Source organism: Macaca fascicularis, chromosome 1 (genome assembly GCF_037993035.2).
Source record: "Macaca fascicularis isolate 582-1 chromosome 1, T2T-MFA8v1.1".
Classification (NCBI taxonomy): Eukaryota; Metazoa; Chordata; class Mammalia; order Primates; family Cercopithecidae; genus Macaca; species Macaca fascicularis.
The window spans coordinates 194551796-194574086 of record NC_088375.1 but is presented as its reverse complement, the minus strand read 5'-3'; the positions used below and the strand labels follow the sequence as shown (position 1 = coordinate 194574086).

At 55.6% G+C, this 22291-nt stretch overlaps 1 protein-coding gene and 1 long non-coding RNA gene across 5 annotated transcripts in view; one reads left to right on the top strand and one right to left on the bottom strand.

The window, feature by feature from the left end:
- Window positions 1-3131: 3131 nt before the first annotated feature.
- COL9A2 (collagen type IX alpha 2 chain) lies at window positions 3132-19846 on the bottom strand. Of its 4 annotated transcripts, none has more exons than XM_015437791.4 (32): window positions 18350-19846; window positions 18176-18250; window positions 16952-16987; window positions 16806-16868; window positions 15313-15366; window positions 15156-15191; window positions 15038-15061; window positions 14640-14693; window positions 14241-14294; window positions 14083-14130; window positions 13835-13891; window positions 13698-13751; window positions 13320-13373; window positions 12870-12923; window positions 12717-12770; window positions 12544-12597; window positions 10490-10543; window positions 10008-10061; window positions 9740-9793; window positions 8480-8524; window positions 8050-8103; window positions 7449-7502; window positions 7126-7179; window positions 6970-7041; window positions 6729-6764; window positions 6590-6634; window positions 6468-6500; window positions 6122-6268; window positions 5725-5779; window positions 5214-5402; window positions 4412-4489; window positions 3132-3984 (listed from the first exon to the last, which is right to left on the bottom strand). In XM_015437791.4, exons 1-32 carry the CDS (start codon window positions 18386-18388, stop codon window positions 3785-3787), a joined length of 2034 nt encoding a protein of 677 aa, XP_015293277.3. In that variant the 5' UTR covers window positions 18389-19846; the 3' UTR covers window positions 3132-3784. The 4 variants fall into 4 exon arrangements, with proteins under 4 accessions (XP_015293277.3, XP_005543894.3, XP_045229598.2 ...); XM_005543837.4 differs by having other exon boundaries at window positions 19694-19846; XM_045373663.3 differs by having other exon boundaries at window positions 19221-19445.
- LOC135966276 (uncharacterized) overlaps window positions 18718-22291 on the top strand; it is a 24335-nt gene continuing 20761 nt past the window's right edge. Inside the window, exon 1 of the long non-coding RNA XR_010579508.2 lies at window positions 18718-18965. This is a non-coding gene — a long non-coding RNA (uncharacterized lncRNA). The remainder of the gene's footprint in view (window positions 18966-22291) is intronic.

Here is a 22291-nt window from a genome sequence, read left to right as displayed (position 1 = left end):
AGGATGGAGTTGCCCTTGGGTGAGATGGGAAAGATCGCAGGAGGGGGGATTCTGGAGGGGAAGATCAGGAATTGTTTTGGACATGTTAAATTTGAGATACCCATCAGACATTGAAGGGGAAATGTTGAGTAGGCAGTTGGATCAGTGGATCAAGTTAAGCAGTGAGATCTGGACTGGGGATGTATAGATAAGGGTTGAAGCCATGAAACTGAATGAGATAGGAGAGGAGCCAGAGAAAAAGATGTGGTCCAAGGACCAAAGTGACTTTCAGATACTGGAGAGATGAGAAATCAGCGCAGGAATCTGAGAACAGTGCAGTGAGCTAAAAGCCAAAGTGAGACCAACCCTTCCCATAAAAGGGAGCAAAAATGTGAGATAGTATCTACAGGTGGGATTGAGACAGAGATTTTATTTTTTAACATGACAAATGGGGTAATACCTACTTTACAGGGCTGTGGTAGGGATAGAATGAGATAATGTTTGCAGACGCTTAGCACAGTATCTACTAATATAAGAGCTCAACAATTGATACTTGGTGATATAATAATTCACCCTAATTGCTATGATGTAAATAAGCACAAAATTAAAATGTTTCTGGGCTGGGTGCGGGGGCTCAAGCCTGTAACCCCAGCACTTTGGGAGGCCGAGGCGGGTGGATCATGAGGTCAGGAGATCGAGACCATCCTGGCTAACATGGTGAAACCCCGTTTCTACTAAAAATACAAAAAAATTAGCCAGGCCTGGTGGTGGGTGCCTGTAGTCCCAGCTACTTGGGGGGCTGAGGCAGGAGAATCACTTGAACCCGGGAGGTGGAGGTTGCAGTGAGCCGAGATCGCACCACTGCACTCCAGCCTGGGTGACAGAGTGAGACTCTGTCTCAAAAACAACAACAACAACAAAAAAGGTTCTAACCCAGCTGGCCTTTAGGGTGAGGAGAGGGTAGCTAGAGATCAAGTTTGAAAGAGGAGTCAGCAGCTGCAGGTGTGGGATTCTCCTCGCAGGCTGCATTCTAGAGGTGCAGTTTGGTGTTGAACCTTTGCCAAGGAGCTGGGCTGTCTTGGTGCAATGCCCTTTCTGTTAAACTTCTAAATCCCTCTTTTCCTAATTGTAAACAGGGGAACTGAGTTCCTACTTTTTTTTTTTTTTTTTTTGCATCAGACTATTGCCTCCCAAGATTCAGCTGTCAAAAGGGCAGGTCCCTGTTCTCAGTAGGTGAGGGAATAAAACTTGGACACTGGGCCATCTCAGAACACATTTCAGCCGCACACAAGGGATCTGGAGACCAGATCCCTTTCTTCCTGGTTTGATGATTGGTGGGGTCTTCCTCTGAGCATCCTGAACATATTCATTTAATAAGTATTTATTGAGCACCTGCTGTGTGCCAGGCACTGTTTGATGTGCTGCAGAATAGAACAGCGAATAAGAGACAAAAGTTTCCACCCTCGTGGAGCTTATATTCTAGTGCTTTATGTTGAACAGTAAGTGTGGAAGAGAAATAATAAAGCGGAATGGTATTATGGAATATCAGGGTAAGGATGAGGTCAGTTTTGAATAAAGACCTGAAGCAAGGTCACTGGCAGTGATATTTTGGGGAAGAACATTCCAAGCAGAGGTCATGGCTTGTGTGTGGTGCACGTGTTAGAGGAACAGCATAGGCTGGTATCGCTGCAGTGGAATGTACCAGAGTCCAAGCACGGAGGTGAGTTTAGAAAGGCATATAGGAGATTCGTAGATCACAGCAAATGGTCTGAGTGAAATTCACCCACCAGGGAGTCTTACATAGGCTACCAACCACTGGTCCTTAGGAATTAGCCCCCTTTCAGCCCCTTCAAATTGCTGTCAGAAGGAATGAGGTGTAACTGCATGAGATTTGTGAATCATCAGCTTCTCTGTGGTGCTGAAACCCTCCAGTGGACCATCTCTGGGAAGGCTGCAGAGAGGGACAAGGAAAGGGCCCCAGGGCAGGTGCACGAAGAGACTTCAAGGAGTAGAGCGGCTCTCTAAACCTAAGGTTCCAGGCACTAGGAGCAAGTGAGGGATCCAGCCCAGGGAAGGGAGAACCCTCCTCCCCACCAGGTATGTAATACCTGAGAGCCTGCCCAAGGCTTGGCTTCAGCTGCCTCCTGCAGCTCGCATCCTCTCCCTTCCTCCTCTGTGCCTTGCATTCCAGTAGGTACTTGGCGGCTACGGTAGCAGCGTGGCCTTCCCTGGGGACTGAGATGCTATTAACTCGGGAACTGCCCAAGCACAGAGGGTGAAGCCACATCAGTGGCCCTCAGTTTAACGCCGCTGTGTTCCTCCTGTGTCCCTGGATTGGGGTAGGGGGTGCTGAGATGTCACTAGTGGTAAATGTGTATTGAGGGGAGGAGGGAGGAGGGAAGATGGGCTAGTGGAGGGTAGGGGGGAGAAGAAGGAGGAGGGCAAGGATGCATCAGCATAGAGGGGACTTGGAGCCAAGTTTATGGTAAGGTGGGAGGGCCTAGGCTTCCGCACATGCTTGGACTTCAGGCTGGAGTCCCTGAGCCTCAGCCCCCTCCCCTCTTCTTCCTCCTTGAAGGCCTACAGAGCTATGGGCTGGGAACCCCCAGGTGGTACAGATCAGATCTGAGCCAGTCTCTCGTGGACTTTTTGCATCCAAGTCCATATCTGTTTTTCTCATGAACCTGGAAACCCTTTGAAGGCAAGAACAAGGTCCTCCAATCTTTCACTACCAGCTCCTACTCCAGGGCCAGCACACCGTGGGTGCTGAAACTCACAGAGGACCTTCCAAGTGGCAGACCCTGGCAAGACACTGGGTGTGCTATACTGGGATGAGCAAATTACAGGTGAGTCCTTGCCACAGTTGTACAACGGCTCAAAAGGGATTCACCCAAAGTTACACAGTAGGTCAGCATCCTGCCTCCCTTCTTAGGTTCCTCTCACAGATGTTCCTCAAAAATGCCATGCCGTCCTAATGCTCAGAATTCAGGTACCCAGAGAAAACGCCCTATCCTGCCTTCCCCCTCCAGAGCCTCTGTCCTTCCTGCCTGGGCAATGGAGGCCCAGCAACAACTGCCCCATCCACAAGAAGAGAAGCCCAACAACTCCTCTGTCCTGGTTAACTCCGGGATAGAGTAACTCCGATATCCTGGTTTGTACCCAACTTGGGAGCTTTTATTTACAGAAAGGCCTGGGCGGATCTGGGGAGAAAGGGGTGGGGAGTTATGCAAGAAAGAGAAGGGAGTTGATGTTTAAATACTCAGTTGGGAGGCAGGGAAGGAAGTAGTGGGGCTGGCTTAAGGGTATAGCCGCCTCAGGGTGGTCACCCAGCAGCAGTCACCTGGTAGGTCAGAGAGTGAGATGGGCTCAGGAACTGGCAGAGACCTCAGTCATTAATCCTCGAGCTGAGGGGTGGAACTGTAGCTGGGCAGGGCCGAGGCCTCCCGGGGTGCCCACGTCCCACTGACCCAAGGACAAGATGGCCAGTGGAGAATGGCGCAGATTGCGATGTTTGTTTTGGTGACAGCCGAATGATGCCCCATGGAAGGAAAGCCACCCCATTCCTTCAGAGCTTCGACTCCATCGACACCACTTGCCCTGTGTGTTGGCCTCACTTTTTCACCCATCAGTGCTCTCCCCCCACTTCCCCGATGTTTTAGAATTCCTTTTCCTCAGGACTCCTGGGTTCCAGACAGAAGGTGCTGGGGGAGATGGTTTCCTGGGTTGGGGATGGGTACATGTCCACCCAGAGGGGACCTGGTCCTCTCCCCCAGGATGCCTGCCGGGCTCTGTCCGGGCCTGATGCTCAAGGCCCCTTGATGGATCCGGGCTCTGCAAGGCGGGCAGAGGCATAGGCCGAAGCTCCAAGGCAGGCTGCAGGTTCACAGAAGCCTGGCAGCCCTACGGGGCCTGGCAGCCCAGGTCGACCTGCCTCTCCTGGAGCCCCTGGGGACCCTCGATCGCCATCCTTGCCGTTGATTGCCTGGCCAGGCCGGCCAGGGAGTCCTGTGAACAGGAGAAAGTTAAGACATTAGGGGCGCCTCTTGCCTCAGACCCAGAATTTTGAAGGTGGAGACATTTTTCAGATGGAGAAAATGAGGCCAAAGACACCACAGGAGAAGGGACTCTGCCCCAGAGGCAAAGATTATGTGATTGTCCCCTACTCCCAGCTCCCAGTGAGTTTTGGGAGCAGACGTCCCTTCCGTCACCTTCGTAAAGTGATGGTGGTGGGTCCTGGGAAGTCCTGAGAGGTCCAGCTTCCAGAGCTAGAACCACCCAGGGACTCCCGGGCGCTCCAAAGGGGTGCAGAAGCGGGGTATCAAGGACTGAGCTGGCTGAGCATGTAGTCGCCATGGAGGAGGCCCTGGTGTCCACGTGTCATTAATTCCCAAGCTGAGGAACACACTGTAGCTGGGCAGGGCCAGCAGCTTACCTGGGATCCCTGGGGGCCCAGGCATCCCGGGGTGCCCCCGTCCCACTTCTCCTGGATCACCCTTCTCTCCACGTTTTCCTGTAGACAAAAAAGGGAATCTTCATTTTTTCAGAATTGAAAAATGCTTTTCCTCTATTTTTTGCTAGACACACAGAAATTATTCCTGTTTTGTGCTAGTTTATAATAGAGGAAAGTTGGAAATGATCATGCAGGGCTTGTTAAATAAAGGAAGGTGCAGACAAAGGATGGAAGATTATGTAGCCAATAAAGTTTATTACAGGAAAGTAAGCATAACAGTATCTCGCATTTACTGTGGATCAAGCAGTGAACTAAGACGAACGCTATATGAACTAGTGTCCTCACTGCTACACTATGAGGTGGGTACTTTCAATGTCCCCATTTTACAGATGGTAAACCTAAGGCCCAGGGAAATTAGTAGGTAACTTGTCTGAGAGCCACGCTGAGAAAGGGGAGTCTGGACTCACACCCATGTGTGGCTCCAGCCTGCCTGCTTGACTGCTCTGCTGGTCTGCCACCCCATCTCTACTGACATGGAAAGATGCTTATGGGGTATCACAAAGCACATTCAAAAACAAACCCCAGAAACCCTGAGTAATAAAAATAGTACATTCATTTCCATCCATTTGCTACTGGGAAAGAAAGTCCAGGAGTGTCTCCTGGACTATGTGGCTGAGGGACTGGGGAAGGGTCTGTATGTCATCCTGGGAAGGGAATGGGGAGAGGGCGGGCTGGGACAACCCCCCCTGCCTGGCCGCCACGCCCACTGCAGAGGAGCACTCACCCTTGGGCCCCGTGTTCCCGATCTGACCCACGGCTCCCACGATGCCAGGAACACCCCGAGGGCCAGGGTGCCCATGGGGTCCCTGCTTGCCTGGGTATCCAGGGGGCCCAGGAGGTCCTGGGGGACCCACCATGCCCACCGCACCCAGGGCTTCCCGCTTGGCACTCACGGCGACCTCAGCCAGTTGCTCTGGAGGGAGGGAGGGAGAGGGAGGTCTATGAGGTGGGTGTCAGCAGTAACACGAGGGGAGGCAGAGCATCTGTGGGCCCTGGCCCCTAGGTTTGCAGACAGCAAAGCACCATGTTTAAGTTCCCCCTTCCTTGGGCTCTGTTTTGCGGAAGTCAGAGGCCCAGAGTGACTTATTCAAGGTCCCGAAGCCCTTCGGAGACTGGGCTGGAAGGAACCCCAGGACTCCAGATTTTCAGACAAGTGAACACATGGAGGCTCCGGGAAAGGGTGAGGGGGCGACGATGCCCTCGAACGGACTGTGAGGAGGGGTTGCTGCCCTCACCTTGCAGCATCTTCAGCGCCACATCCACGATGTGCTGGTCAGTGGCATCCCGGCCCTGAAAGCAGAGGCCGTTGAGGGAGAAGCCCCTGGCTGCAAGGGCCCACCGCTCCTGCTCCCACCTGGCTGAGCGTGAGGCCGCCATGGAGGAGACTCTGGTGTCCAGTCATTAACTGCCAAGCTGAGGAACAGACTGTACCTGGCAGGGCCACGGGCTTACCTGGGAAGGTCGCGGGGTAATCCCTCAGGCTGCACTCACAGCCTTCCTGTCTGCTCTGGGCTTGGAACCAGTCTGGGGGAAGTCGGTGAGTCTCTGGGAACCCCTAGCCTTTGGCGGGTAAGTGCACCCCAGAACAGATCTACCTAGAAGAATCACCCCCCACCCCGGAGCCCAACTCACCGCCACGCCCTGTCTCCCGGGCTGTCCTGGAACGCCTCGGTTCCCCACCAGTCCTCGAGGGCCGGGGAGACCAGGGTAGCCCTGAACCCCTGGGGCGCCCGCATCCCCACTGGGGCCGGGGTAGCCGGGTTCTCCACGTACTCCTTGCTACGGGAGGATGGGGTGGGATTAGAGCCGGGTGAGAAGGCGCCCGGGGGTGGTGGGCGAGAGTGGGGGGTGGGGGTCCAGGAATTGGGTGGGGCTGGGAGAAGGGAGGGGCCGGGAGAGTGGAGGTCCCAGGGCTGCCCAGGAAAGTCGGAGAACGCGGGGAGGGGAGGACTTGCGGCGTCGGAACGGGAGGATTCACCTGTCCCTTGGGCCCCGGCTCGCCGGACTCGCCCTACAGGCACAAGGAGCCCCGGTCACAAAGCGGTGGGGGACCCCAGGGCCAGCCGCCGCTCCCCGCCCTTCCCCAGGTCGCGCGCTCACCTTCTCGCCTTTCTCTCCAGGAAGGCCGGCCACCCCCGGGTCACCCTGCAGAGAGAACCACGGGTCGGACGCGCGGTGGCGGTGGTGGGGACGAGGAGCAGGGTTGGGAGTGGCTGGGAATAGGGGCGCTGGGACTCACCACTCCGCCGCGAGGCCCGGTCTTCCCTGGGAAGCCCTGGAGAAAGCGTGGAGTGAGGGGTCTGGCGAGTTACCCCCACCTAACTTTCTGCCACACCCCTCTTTCCAACTCTGCCTCGCCGACCAGACCAGAACCCTGCGACCTGCAGGTTTGGAGGCTCCGGAAGGACCTGCGTCCTGCCGACCCCACTTCCCCTGTTTTAGGGCCCCTTTCCCAGGTGTTTCCCAGCCCCATCTGGTACCTTGTTTCCTTTGATGCCTGGCAAGCCTTGGGGCCCTGGAATTCCAGGGGAGCCCTGCTCGCCCTTAGGGCCCTGAGGAGAAAAGAAACCAAAGGAATAAATGGAGTGGGGGGCCTGCATATGATGCCCTGCCCACCTCAGCTGGCCTGCACTCACCTGCCTTCCCTGAGGGCCCGGCTGCCCCACTGGACCCCTCTCGCCCTGGTCACCCTGAAATGGAAAGAGAAGGTCACACCCTCAGCAGCTCTCAGCAGATGCAGCCTCTCGCACCTGGGCCTGACACGGCATGGTCAGGGTGCCCTCCATTTCTGCTGTCACTGGCAGGGGGTCCTTGCTCCACTTGGCAGACCAGCAAAGGAAACCCAGGCCATGCCTGGGGAGGCCTCTCACAGGCTAGGCTGCATGGAGCAGGTGCTGTATCCAGCAGTGCCAGCTGCTGCAGAGGCCCCTGGTGAGGGGCCACTGTGTCAGGTACTTACCTTCTGTCCCATGATGCCCTGAGGACCAATTTCTCCTCGAGGCCCTGGCTCTCCCTGGAGGAAGGAGAATTTGGGGCTAAGCATTTGACCTGGTGGAACCCACCGTTCCACACCTGGCCAGTCCCTCCCTACCCTTGGGTCTCAGCTACTTTGCTTCATCAGGGAAGGCTTCCCAGACCCCCTGTTCCATGCCTTTGGGTCCCTGTAGTTTTCCTTCAAAGGATCCAACACAATTTGAATTACTTATGTGATCATTTGTTTCATGTCTATTTCTTCCATTAAACTATACCCTCCGTGTGAGGAGGAGACTCATAGTTGCAAGTATTTAGTGAATGTTTATGCAATGAATAAATGAATGAAGAACTCTGCCTGCTGGATTCCCAGTCTGTCAACTTGGTCATCTGGGAAGGTCACACTCCAGAACAGAGCCAGTCCCCACCCTCCCGGCAAGGTACATAGGGAAATGGGCCCAGAGAGGAGAAAGAGCTTCCCTGGGTCATTGGGTCAGGGCAGAGCCAGACTAACTCTCCCTAGGTTAGGGCTCCACCCCATGGCCTCACCCTAAAGCAGGAACCCTTTTGTCAGTGGAGGGAGCACTTACCTCTTTCCCAGGGGGACCAGAGAACCCAGGAAGGCCCTGCGGGCCCGGTTCACCCTGCAGGAAAACACAGTTCTCAGGTCAGTCTGGGTGGCCCAGTCAGGCCCTTGGCCTCAGGGAAACCCAATGAAGCCTGAACAGAGCCTGGAACCAAATGAGTTGGGGAGGGACAGAGGGTATTCTTGGTTCAGTCCTCTTGGCTCCTGATTTTCCTGTTTGTTTCTCCTCTGGATTTAAAGCCATGCCATCCTATCTACACTGAGGCAGGCTGAGGAGTGCATGATGGGTGGGAGGTGGCAGGAGGGAGGTGGTTAGGCCCAAGGGGCTTATGTTCAGGCTGAGCCTCTGAGACTTGGCTAAGGCCTGGGCCTTGCTGTCTTCCTGGCCCCAGACTTCCTTGCTCAATTCTGTCCCCAGCTTGGGATCGCCTCACCTGGTCTCCAGGGCCTCCTTTTGTCCCAGGCTGGCCCGGCACACCCTGCAGAAAGAAGTTGAAGTCAGTTTCTGGCCTGGCAGGGGGGAGCCCCATGCACCTGCTGCTTTGCCTCCCATCCCCAATCCAGATTTCCCCCACCTGTGGGGGCTGAACAACAGAAGGCCCAGCCACGGCATCATGAACTTAACTGTACTTTCCCACAGTGGTGGGAGAGGAGTGGGGCACAGTGAATGGCCGGCCTTCCAGGACCTGGGGTCTATGGGGAAGAGATGAGTATGTGCTCTCAGGTGCCTGAGCCCAGGAACACAAGTTTACACGTGTGCACAGAAACAGGTTTGGCCACTCAGTACCCCCACAGGGAGGGAGGGCAGGCTCCCATGGACTGGACTCCAGAAGGTGTGGAATGGAGACGGCCCTGAACGATGAGAAGGCACAAGAGACCAGAAAGGGCATTTCAAGCACAGGGACCAGCAAAGGCCTAAAGGTGTGGAGGCAGAAAAGCCAAGGCCTGTTGAGAAGGGAAAGGACAGAGAGGGGCCATTGCTGATATGGCAGGAGGCAGGTTGGGGTCAGATTATGGTGGTCATTGAATGCTAAGATGAGCCACAAGGACAAAGGTTGCATCTGTCCTGTTTATAATTGTTTACCTGCCACTTAGTATACCTCAGATATTCAATAATAATTTTTTTTTTTTGAGATGGAGTCTTGCTCTGTTGCCCAGGCTGGAGTACAGCAGTGTAATCTTGGCTCAGTGTAACCTCTGCCTCCTGGGTTCAAGCAATTCTCCTGCCTCAGCCTCCTGAGTAGCTGGGATTACAGGCATGCGCCACCATGCCCGGCTAATTTTTGTATTTTTAGTAGAGACACGGTTTCACCACATTGGCCAGGCTAGTCTCGAACTCCTGGCCTCAGCCTTCTGAAGTGCTGGGATTACAGGTATGAACCACTGCACCCAACCTCAATAATTACTTATTGAAGGACTGGACTGAATGACTTTTTCCTGGAGGCGGTGGGGGGTCATGGAAGGTGCTATAGTGGGGAAATGGTCAGATTCCATTTAGCCAACATGGAGGACTGGAATGGCCAAAGAGAAAGCTAGAGTAATTGTCCAAGGGATGAGGCCCTCACCAGGCCAGGGGCCAGAGTTGGTAATGAGGCAAGAGGTGGTGATTGAGCAAGAACCCCGGGTGTGTGTGGATTCTAACTTCATCAGCCACTAGCCCCTGGCCAGCCCCCATGGCTCCACCTGATACTTACCGCTAGGCCCTGGTGGCCTGGGCTTCCTGGCCGTCCCGCCTGTCCTGCACTGCCCTGGGATAGACAGAGAACCAGAGATACAAATGAAAGCTCCAGCCAGAGGGCCATGGCTTCTACCCAGATGCAGGTAGGGAAACTGAGATCCAGAGGCAAGAAATGGCATGTCCATGACAGAACCGAGGACCCCAGGCTCTAGGTGTCTAGAACCTGCGTGGTCGGACTCAAGGCCCTGCCCCTGCACCAATCCCAACTGCAGCCCCACTCCTACCTTCATGCCAGGCGTGCCTGGGGTCCCGTCCTTGCCGTTGATGCCTGGGGGACCCTACTCAGGAGGAAAGTTCAAGGCAGAGTGACAATGCAGAGATGTCTGGGGTCTGGCCACCCACCCCCGTTCCTCTGCGACAGCTGCAGTGTGCAGGGAGGGAGTGGCTCTGGTCATCCCAGGAAGCCCCACCAGCCAACTGGGGGAGGGGAGCTGAAGTGGGAAGGGGATGAGGACCATGGAACACAGCCCTTCCCTAGTGTGGAGGGTGGTGTCCCCGACTGCTGCAAGCTCCCCATGACCTCCCTTATGTCATCACCCCTGTTTACAGATGTGAGGCACAGAAAGGGAGGCATTTCCTGAGGTTACAGAGCCAGCCCACCAGTTTCAGAGTTCAGACTAGCATCCCAGGCTTCTCTTCTGGGGGTTTGGACAAAGCAACAGGGCCCTGGTCTCTGTCCTGGTGGGCCTAGGCCTCTGGCACCTACCGTTGCTCCCTTCGGGCCTGTGATCCCCTGGGGTCCACGAATACCTGGGCTGCCCTGCAAAGCGGAGAGAGACCAGGTCACCTTCAGGATATCGGGTCCCTGTCTGGCTGTGCAGAGAGGGGAACCACTGAGAACAGTGGCCTCTGGGTCCCAGAGTTCCTCTGGCACAGGCCACACCATGCAGGGGCCGGAGGAGGGAGCATTGGGAGTACCCTTCCTGCCCTGGCACCAGCAGGAGGGAGAAGTCAATGCCAGGAGGCCAGGCTGGGCTGAGCAGGAGCAGGGGTGGGAGCCAGCATCCACTGAGACTCTGGCCAAGGCCCCACCCTCCACTCAGCCAAAGGAACACAACCACTAAATGCAGTGTGTGGCTGCTGTGTGAGTCTCGGTGTGAACAAGAACCAGGAAAAGACATTTTTGAGATAATTGGGAAAAACTGAACAGAGACTGGTCATTAGATGATGTTAGGAAGTGCTTGTTGATTTTGTCAGTTGTGATAATGTGATTATATGAGAATGAGTGCTTATTGTTTAGAGATATGTACAAAAGTATCTAGGGGTGAGATGATAGGATATTAAGGATTTACTTGAAAACATCAGAGCAAAGCAATAATAAAAGCAAAGGAAGGAAGGGGCTGGGAGATAGAGGATCCAAGAATGACAAAATGTTAGTAACTGAATTGGAACCTGTGATAGGTACATGGGGATTCTTTATATCACTCTCACTGGTTTTCTGTATAGTTAAAAAAATCGCATTAAAAAAACTAGATATGGCTGGGCGTGTTGACTCACGCCTGTGATCCCAGCACTTTGGGAGGCCAAGGCAGGTGGATCACCTGAGGTCAGGAGTTCGAGACCAGCCTGACCAACATGGTGAAACGCTGTCTCTACAAAAAATACAAAATTAGCTGAGCGTGGTGGCGCATGCCTGTAATCCCAGCCACTTGGGAGGTTGAGGCAGGAGAATCTCTTGAACCGGGGAGGCGGAGGTTGCAGTGAGCTGAGATTGCACCACTGCACTCCAGCCTGGGCAACAAGAACAAAACTCTGTCTCAAAAACAAAACAAAACAAAACAACTCGATGATCTCTGCTGTCCAATAGAAAAAGAAAAGTATAAGAATTTTTTAAAATTTAAAAAGAAAAGAAAAGAATAATTTAAAAAACTAAATAATAATAACAGTTGACTGTGTGTTCTGCTCCATTTTTCTGTAAACTTAAAACTGCTTCCCCCAACAGGTCTACTAATTAGAAAAAAACAGAGTTAAGAGAACTGGGATCCAGACCAAATCCCATTAGCCCCATGGCTGATTTGCTGGAATCTCATTGTCTGGCCCCAGTGACCATGGGACTGGATCCCAGGGCTTCTCCTAAAGTCTGAATTTGGGCTGACTGGGCTCTTGGCACAGATGGTCCTCCCCAGCAGGTCACCCACTTGTGCACACACACACTCATACACACATACATACACTCACACTCACACACACACACTCAGAGATATCCTCACACACACACATACACTACACACACAGCCTCACACATACTCTACACACACCCTCATATACACAGTCTACACACACACACACACACTGCACATTCACACGCACTACACTTTCACACGCACACACACTCACACACTCACACACACACACTCTCACACACTCACACACACATTCTCACACACTCACACACACTCACACTCACACACTCTCACACACTCACGCTCACACACTCTCACACACTCACGCTCACACACTCTCACACACTCACGCTCACACACTCTCACACTCACACTCTCACACTCACACACTCTCACACTCACACACTCACACTCACACACACTCTCACACTCACACTCTCACACTCACACTCACACACTCACACTCACACACACTCTCACACTCACACACTCACACTCACACTCACACACACACACTCACACTCACACACACACTCTCACGCTCTCACACACTCACACACACAGCCTTAGGGAGAGCTTTGTCCTGCCCAGTACTCCCCAGGGGTCCTGACTAAACAATGGGTGCCTGAGGACTCACCACGTCGCCCTTCTCCCCAGCTCGGCCTGGCGGTCCCCTAGGACCTTCCTCACCCTGGCAAGAAAGACAAGCAGGAATCCAGGTCACACAGGCTCAGGGGGAGCCACGCCCACTCTGTGGCTGTAGCTGTAGGAGCTCCAGCCTCAGGGGTGGGGGAGCAAAAGCAGGCTTACCGGGGGCCCAGTGGCACCGATGGCGCCCACCATGCCTTTATATCCATGAGGGCCCTGCAGAGAGGAAAGGGTTGTAGGTCAGTCCTGGCTGAACTCCAGAGGCCAGAAGGTGGCTCCTGGAAGCTATTGTATGACACCCCGAGATTCACTTACCGTCTCTCCCTTGGGCCCTGCCATGCCCGGGTAGCCCCTGATGCCCTGGGGACCCTGTTGAGACAGGAAAATGACAGCAATGGCAATTGCAAAGCCCACGTCATTATACCTTGTCTGACGCCCACCTTCAGCCTTACAGTGCCCTTTTGAGGTAGGCAGCAGAGTCTCTGTCTCGTGGATGGGACATTGAGGTTCAGAGATGAGGAGGGACTCACGTGGTTACTCAAAGGGACGGTGTCAGACCTGGACCTCAGCCTGGGCTTCTTGCTGACAGCTTTGGTTCCCGTCCCTCATTCCTGACAGTTTCAGCCTCCCTCTCCCCATCCAGAGACGCTCCCAGCTGGACACAGGTGTCTCTTTTACAAGCTAGAGGCCTGAGCAGGCGAATGACTCCATTAAGGGCTTCTGGGGTGAGGGAGAAGAGGGCCGCTGAGGCAAAGTGTTCCTTACCGGTGGTCCAGGGATGCCTTGCTCTCCAGAGGCACCCACATCTCCCTTGGGACCCTAAAGGGCAGGGATGAGCTGTCAGACAGGCAGGCAGATGGCAAGACACATATACAGACAAGCGAAGATACCATCTCCTTTCCCCTGCACAAGCAGACAGGAAGGACTCCTACAAACCATACAGTCCCATGTCACAGATAGAGAAAGGCCAAGCAAGGAGACATGACCAAAGACATGCCGACCCGGAGCACAGGCCACCAGCCCCCGGCTCAAGGCTCTGTCCCCAGAACCCACAGGGGAAGGGGAAGGGATGAAGAAGGGGATAGAGCCCTGTAGGACCATCTCCACGTATCCTCGACCCACAGCCCTCACCCTCGCACTCACCGGCTTCCCCTGGCGGCCAGGATCACCCAGAACCCCGCGTTTGCCCGCATGTCCCTGAAGGGAAGGAGAGAGCTCAATACGAGGTCCCCTCCTGTCACCTGGACCACCCTCCCAAGATTCAGGCCAGGCGCTCTCACCTTCACTCCCTGCAGCCCTGGTGGACCTTTCATCCCCGGTGGACAGTTGGTTGGACACTGGAAAAAGAAAAATCCGCAGGGTCCTGTGATCAGCTGGGCGGTGCGCCCCCCTCTCTCCAACTCCTGTGCTCTCCTCCGCCTCACCTGGTGGAACCCCTGCACTGCAGCCCCTCCCCATCTCTCCCGATCCCGCCGTCTCTGTGGCCCCGCCTCCCTGCATTAGCCCCGCCCCAGACCTCGCCTCTCACCAGGAAATCCGCACTGCCTTCCAGAACCTGGATGGTTCCCGGGCGACCCTGAGAGGAGAGATGAAGATGGAGCTTTGCCTGACCCTTTCCCGCTGCAGCCTTGCTCAAAGGCTTGCTCCCCTGCACTTTGCCATGTCGGGGTGTCTGGGGACACTTACAGGTCTCCCTGGAGGTCCTGGGGGCCCCGATGGTCCATCTGGTCCAGGGTCCCCCTGGAAACAAAAGAAGCCCAAATCATACCCCTGACCAGCCCTTCCCAGCTTACCCTAGTGCCCTCCTCCAGGTCCTGCCGCTGCCCTGTCCACCCTGTCTTCCCGGTCACCTTGTGAGATCCACCATCTTGGGACATCAAGGCCTGATTGACAGGGGATGGGGCCAGCCCTTGGTGTCCCTAAAAGACCTAGGGCCGGGTGGGCTCATAGGAGGGGCTTCTGCCCCAGACCTGGAGGAGTTTCCCAGTGGCCAGGAGCAGGCCCAGGAACTTCCAGAAAGACCACCCAGCTTGCCAGCTTGGAGATAGAAGGCAGGAGGCAGCGAACAAGGTGGCTGGCACTCACCTTGGGGCCTGGGATTCCAATCTCACCAGGGAGGCCAACAGGTCCAGGCGGTCCCTAGGGAGCAGAGAGGTGATGGTCAGGATGCCTCAGAGGGTCAGATACCCTGGGCATGAAGGTAGAGAAAGGCAACCAAAGCCCGTTTCTCCACTTTTACTTTTTTTTTTTTCTTTTGCCAACCCCCGAGAGACTGACAGACTGGGGCTTTAAGGACCAGAGAATTGCAGAGCCAGTGGACAGGCCCAGAGTGGGCTGGCCCTGGGTCTCTGGCAGGTCCACCTATTCCCGACACTATCACAGCACACCGGCCCTCCCCATGGCGGCCATTCCCTTGAAGCCTTTCTGTTGTCCCCTCCTTCCCTAGGAGCTCTGGGGACCCTGCCCTATCCCTGAGGACTTACAAGAGGTCCAGCAAAACCAGGGCCCTGTAACAGAAGGAAAGAAAATTGGCTTCATGGCTCTCTCTGTAGATCCCCTCTCCCCCGAGAGTCCCTCGAAGCCCTTGCAGGTTATACTCACTGGAAGGCCAGGAGGACCAGGAAGCCCGGGCTGGCCCTGCAGGAGCAACGAGAAAGGCTCAGAGACTGGGGTTTCCCTGGCCCCTACTTCCTATCTACAGCCACTCCCAAATGCTGGCCCTAGATTGCCCCTGCTGAGGCCCCAGCAGGCCCCTTACCTTGACTCCAGGGATCCCCATGGGGCCAGGCTCCCCCTTGGCTCCAGTTAAACCCTGCAGAAGAATGAAAATGTAGGATCAGTGAGGGCCAACCTGCCCCCTGACCCACAGAACAGGACAGGTTCAAGGGTCCCTCCTGGGTGGGCCAATGGTCCCTTTCACCATACCTCATGAAGGCCTGGGAACCTTGACACCTGTCTTTCCTTTTCCCCAGTTCCCATAGTAACCCTAGGAGGCAGGTAGAACAATTCCCTTCTTTTGAAAGATGAGAAACCAAAGCCCAAAGATTTGGTTTCATGCCAGGCCCAGGCTTCATGCCTCTGGGTTCAGGAGTCAAAAGACCTAGCCATGGGTCAAGATTGGTCATTTGCTTGATGTCCTGCCCTGGCAACTTTTTCCTTTTCTTTTCTTTTCTTTATTTACTTTCTCTTCTTTCTTTTCTTCCTTCCCTTCCCTTCTCCTCCCCTCCCCTCCCGTTTCCTTCCTTCCAACACAGTCTCACTCTGTTGCCCAGGCTGGAGTGCAGTGGTGCAAGGTCAGTTCACTGCAACCTCCGCCTCCTGGGTTCAAGTGATTCTTATGCCTCAGCCTCCCAAGTAGCTGGGACCACAGGCACGTGCCACCATGCTTGGGTAATTTTTGTATTTTTAGTAGAGACGGGGTTTTGTCATCTTGGCCAGGCTGGTCTTGAACTCCTGAGACCTCAAGTAATCTGCCCACCTTGGCCTCCCAAAGTGCTGGGATTACAGTCATGAGCCACCACACCAGGCCACTGGAAGCTTTTTCTGAGCCTTAGTTTCTCATGTGGGTGCCTCTCTGGGTGGATGTGAGAACCAATGCAATATAGAAGGCAATATGCCTTGTAATGATTGCAGGGTATGGATGAGTTTGAAGAGGCCCTGGTGACTGTCCCAGCCCTGGTCACACCTCATGAACCAGCAGGGCAGAGGCAAGTCATGGGGGTTTCTCCTTTCTCCCATCTTTCAGTGACTGACCCAGTGTAACTCCCACCAGATGTCGTCCTCATGCCCCTGGGACTGGCTGTGTCCAGGAGCCTGTGACCTTGGGGGCCCCTGGGAGCTCTGTGGTATCAGCTAAATGATGTTTCTCTCCTGAGTCATGCCTGAGACTGTGGGCAGGGGTCGGGGGAAGAGCAGAGGGAGGACAGGGCACACAAGGACAGCCCCACCCAACATATTCAACCTGATCCTTGGAGGCCAGAAATGTGAGACTAAGTCCTGACTGGTGCAGGGGAGCAGACCCTCTTTCTGGACCCCGGTTGCCTGCAAATCTATGCCCCTGGCGGGGGGATGTGAGGTTCCAGGGAGGTCACAAGTCATACCAAGGTGAAGGGGGGCTCACAGCTGGAGATTCTCCATCCTGCTGCCCATCTCTGAACAGATCAGTGAAGATGCCAGAGCCAGGCCCTGGAGGTCAATTGGTGGAGCCCTTCCCTACCCCATCCCTACCCCATCCGACATGCAGGTACTCACATCAATCCCAGGCTTCCCGTCTGGACCATCTGGCCCGGCTTTGCCAGGCTCACCCTTGGGTCCCTTGAAAACAGAGATGGAACAAACATGAGCCAGAGGAGAGCAAGAGCAGGAAGGGTCAAGGCTAAAGAGGATAAAGCACTCACCGGAGGGCCAGCTTTGCCAGGGGGCCCCTTGTCACCCTGCAAGATACAAGTTGGTGAGACAGCACAATACGGCCCACGTGGGCACACACAGGCCCTGGCAGGCCGCTCCCAAAGGCTCTCCTCACTCTCCTCTCTTCTGTCTACATCCCCTAAGCCTTGCAATTTTTGAGAAAAGAGCCCCCTTTTCCTCAAAAATAAAACCCAAATGCAAATTATAGGAGCATGAGAATAAACCTGGCTGGGCTGGAGAGGGTGACAGCAACATGCAAGAAGGTACAGACATGCTGATGTCATGAAGTGCCAGCTGTGAGACCCACTACCAGGGCTGGGGGCTCCGAGCTGATGCCTCTTGGATTTGGGCACGTGTGGGAGGAAGGTTGGGGCTTCTGGAGAAACGTGAAGGGGGATGAGCAAGTTGGGCAGCAGCTCTATTCCAGACTGTAGGGCAGGAGAACAGGAAACTGAGCCAGTGGCAAGGACCAAGGGGGACTGTAGGGGAGAAATTCAGTGTTCCCAAGGAGGGAAGGACCTCCTTCCAGTGACAAAGGACCCTTGGTGGTGGGCAGGCAGGGCCGGTGGAGTCCGGTTCAGCCCCAGAGAGGCCTCCAGGCATTTCAGAGCCCTTAGCAGCCAGGGCCTGGCCGGGGGCCCAGCATCCTGTGTTTAGGGGGTGGGGGCACCAGGTTGAATAGAAGTCTGTCCAGACTGGTAAACATCAAGCGGCCCTCCTGCGGGAGCCTTCAGAATGAAGTATTTAACCCTCGCCCTGCAGGGAACAAGCCCAGCTGATTCTAAATCAGGGAGAGAAAACCGAAGGGAAGAGACAGGAGTCTGGCCCAAGCTGGTCGGCGGTCTGGCCAAGGCTCCCAATGACCCTGAAGAAGCGTCCAGATGTGCCAGAGGCAGGGTGAGGGGTTGAGACGCCTCCCACCCCACAAGGAGGGGAAAGGAGAGGAGGGGGATGAGGCCTCGCTCTGAGCTGCGGCCGGCGGACTTAACAGCAGCTCCTTGTCCGTCGGCGGCTACGACCCGCTCCGCAAGTCAGGCCTGGATTGAGGTTTTTGCAGAACAAACGGCGTCCTTGTGGTGCGGGCCGGCGCCGCCTACTGGCGACGGGGGCACTACATCTCTGGGCACCCCAGTCCCCACCCCCACCACAGCGCTCACAAAGTTCTCCTTTGTCCGCCGCCTCCCTCCCGCCCTGGTCCCCGGTTAGAGACTCACGTCGATGCCGTCGGATCCAGGCACTCCCGGCGGTCCCGGGGGGCCCGGGGGGCCCCGTTCTCCCGGTGGACCTCTCTGAAAACACACACGGCGGGGGCAGTCCTCAGACAGTGCGGGAAGCTGGGCGTCCCCGGGGCTGCAAGCGGCCCTGGGAGCGGGGTCCTAGGGGCGCACCTCCTCCGTGAACTCCCACGTATTGAGAACCTTCTGCATATCAGGCACTGTGTGCTATTACATGCATTATCTTAACGAATACTCAGAACCGGGAGGCGGGCGCTGTTACGGGCCGCCGTTTGCAGTCGCAGAAACTGGCTCTGAACATGAAGGGTCCATGGTCACTGAGAGTGGGCGGTGGCGCCAGGACTCCGCCCTGGGTGCCGACTGCTACTGTGCCAGGTTGCCCTTGCGCGGTGGCGGTGGGGAATAGCTGGAGACGTGGGCAGCTCAAATAAATCACAGATGGAATGCAAGGTTGTGCCTAGCAGGCTGCCGGCCCTCAGTGAGCGGTGACTCGGGTTATTGTTCTTACGCGAACCACAGGCAGAGACAGCGCCTCCTTCTCTCCCCATGGTGCGGGAAAACCCGACGGGAAAGTGGGGGAGGCGCAGGGAAAGGAGGTGTAGGGAGGTGAAGCGGGTACTCTCTTCCCACTCGGAGCGCCCCTCCCGCAGCACAACTGCCGGGTCCTCCCTCCGCTAAGTCCTGACTGCTGCGGGCAAGCAGGAGGAGCTTGCACCTCCCAGAAAGCAGACCCTCTCCGTGGACCCCGGTTGCCTGCAATTCAATGCAGGTAGGTGTGAGGTTTCAGGGAGGTCACAAGTCATATCAAGGTGAGGGGAGCTCACAGCTGGAGAATTTCCGTCCTGCTGCCCATCTCTGAACAGATCAAAGATCTTAAAAGGCGGCCCTTTTCAGAGGCCAGCTCGGACCCAGGCAGGGGTCCCGGTGCCCACCACCTCCCCAGGCCGCGAAGTGCCAGGCTGGCGCCCCGCAGGCGAGCTCGGAACCACACCCAGCACCCCACGGGGCCCAGTCTCTGCCCTACCCGCGCGCCCGCAGCCCCCCGGCGGCCCTCGGAAGGGAGACGTGGGTTGGCGGGCAGGGCCAAGAGGCCGCCTAGGGGCGATAGCGGCGTCTGGTTGGAGCCGGCGCCCCCTGGGAGGCGGCGGGGGCGGAGGCTGCGCAGCGGGTGAATGAGCACCATTGTATGCCCTGCCACCTGGGCTCCCCAGGCTGCCAGGACCGGGCGCCAGCTCCTGCCCCACGCTGCCTGTTCCAGGCAGGGCCGCGCGTCTCGGGACGGGTCCCCTCTGACTCTCCGACTCAGCCACCTCCATTCACGGTGCCGCGATGGGCACCATGTATGCACCCACCCAGGGGACCTGCCGGCGGCGCTGTCCTCAGGTGGCCCCTCGGGCTAGGGTTGTCAGTAGGCGCGGGACACAGGCAGAGCTCCTCCATCCCGGACCCCAGACCCTGCACCCTGGACCCTGGCAGCGGAGGGGCTGCGAGACTTACGATCTGCGCCAGAGCGAGCACTAGCACCTGGAGAAGAACAAGGAGGCAGCGGGGGGCGGCCGCAGCGACGGCCATGGCGGGCGGCGAGGTCAAAGGGGACGGGTGCGGGTCCGCGCACGCACCGACGGCAGAGGCTCCTGGCGCTGGCTGTTCGCGGGCGGGGTGGGCCGGGGCTCCTGAATATGCGGGGGGCGGGGCGGGGGCCGGCGTGAGCTGTCACCTGAGAGGACCGGCGGGGTTGCGGGGAGGGAGGCCGGCGCCCGGCATCCAGCTCCGCCCCGCTGGGTCCACCCTCTATGCTCTGCCCGGGCTTCCCGGGCGCCTTAGCCTGGTAATCCGAGGGGCGACCGGGGTGCCGGACGGAGATGATGGTCCTGTTTCTTTGTGAGGAGGCATAAGGCCGTCTGAGGTCCCCCTCAGGACCTTCAGGCCCCAGCACCTTCCCCCGACGCACAGCTTGTGCCCCATCACTTACCCCACGTCCTCTCCAGGGCCCAGGCCGAGAGCGCCTCGGTCTCTGCAGACCTTACTGCAGGCTCTCCCCAGCTCCCGCCCACCTTGCTCCCCTCTCCTCTGGCTCCTTCCTCTCCAAGCACAAATAGGCCTTTTTCATATTAATATGCCACAGCCCTTCCTGGATCAGCCGTCTCATGAATACTCCATCGGCCTCTTCCAGCTCTTTAGTGGAGCTGTGTGCACCTCCCCCAACCCCCAACTTCCTCACCTCGCTTTCACCTCCCTACCTCTGTCCCAACAAGCAGATCCGTCTCCTGGGGGTCTCCAGTGAAGCCCAACCCTTCTTCAGTCCTCCAGGCAGGAAGCTGTTGGCATCTTCACCTGACCTTGAAGTCTTCCCCATCCAAGCTCCTGCCATCCAGCTCCCCTTTTTCTATTCCCTTTTATTCTCTGCAGCTGCCTTAAGCACTGGTGTGTTTAGGATTGGGCCTTCTCACTCCATGTTCATAGAAACAACTACCACTTTATTCACCAGAGTTTCCAAACCCCACTGTCCAGCATAGCCTGACTCCAGAGAGCCTTCCCTTCCCTACCACTCACTTAAGCAATATTGGTAAAATGCTTTGGAATCTGACTTTGTCACAATTATACATATGACTACAGGCACCTAAAACTCTATGAAGTATCAGTTTCCTCATCTGTAAAATGGGGATACTAATAGTCTATATATCTGTATAGTCTATATATCTAATATATATATATGTATTTTTTAAAGACAGTCTTAAAAGGCTCTGGAGTGCAGTGGTGCGATGTCAGCTCACTGCAACCTCTCCTCCCGAGTTCAAGCGATTTCTCTGCTTCAGCCTCCCGAGTAGCTGGAATTACAGGCATGAGTCACCATGCCTGGCTAAGTTTTATATTTTTAGTAGAGATGGGGTTTTGCCATGTTGGCCAGGCTGCTCTTGAACTCCTGACCTCAGGTGATCCGCCTGCCTCAGCCTCCCAAAGTGCTGGGATTACAGGCATGAGCCACCGTGCCCGGCAAATAGTCCTTATCTTAAAGGGGTTTTATGGAGATTGAATGCGATGACTCATGTGAGGCGTTTAACCTCGAACCAGCACATAGTAGGTGCTTGATGCAGTTTGGCTTTCATTGTTATTTATGGATAGCTGTTTTACTAGGTTGGCATCCAATGTGGGGAAGCTGGCCACAGGCAGATCTGCTGAAATGATGAATCTAGTTGGAGCTAGAAAAGTCCAGCTCCACAGGGCATGTTAGCAAAGGGCTCTGGACTTTGAAAGGTTGTCCTGGAGCTGAGTTTGGGAGAAAGAGCTTGAGAGAATGTAATTGTTCTGCCTAACAGAGTGAAGAATTTGAAGTTTGTAGGAAGATGAGAGCAGGAGGAGGAGGATGTAAGAGAGGGATGGTAGGCATTGCTTGGGGTGGGTGGGGTAAATCTATAAAGGATTTTTGGAACTGGGATGTCCAAATTTAATTTTAAGTTGTTGGTTTCACATCATTTATCTCTTCATCTTTTGTGGCTAACCACAAAGAAGGCCTTGTGTGAGTAAGTTTTCTTTTGTGTGTGGAAATTATGGAAAGGGGATGAGATTCACAGTCTGGACAGCACACATTGGTGTATTAATTACCTATTGCACCATAACAAATCACCCTAACATTCAGCAGCTTAAAATGACAATTTCAGGCCGAGCACGGTGGCTCAAGCCTGTAATCCCAGCACTTTGAGATGGGCGGATCACGAGGTCAGGAGATCGAGACCATCCTGGCTAACACGGTGAAACCCCGTCTCTACTAAAAAAATATAAAAAATTAGCTGGGCAAGGTGGCGGCGCCTGTAGTCCCAGCTACTCGGGAGGCTGAGGCAGGAGAATGGCGTGAACCCGGGAGGCGGAGCTTGCAGTGAGCTGAGATCCGGCCAGTGCACTCCAGGCTGGGCGACAGAGCCAGACTCCGTCTCAAAAACAAACAAACAAACAAACAAACAAACAAAATGACAATTTCTTTGGATTAGGAATTCGGGAGTGGCTCTGCTGGTTCGGTCTGGCTTGGGGTCTGTTATGAGGTCACAGTCAGATGGTGGCTGGGCCTGATGTCACCTAGAAGGCTTCTTAACTCACATG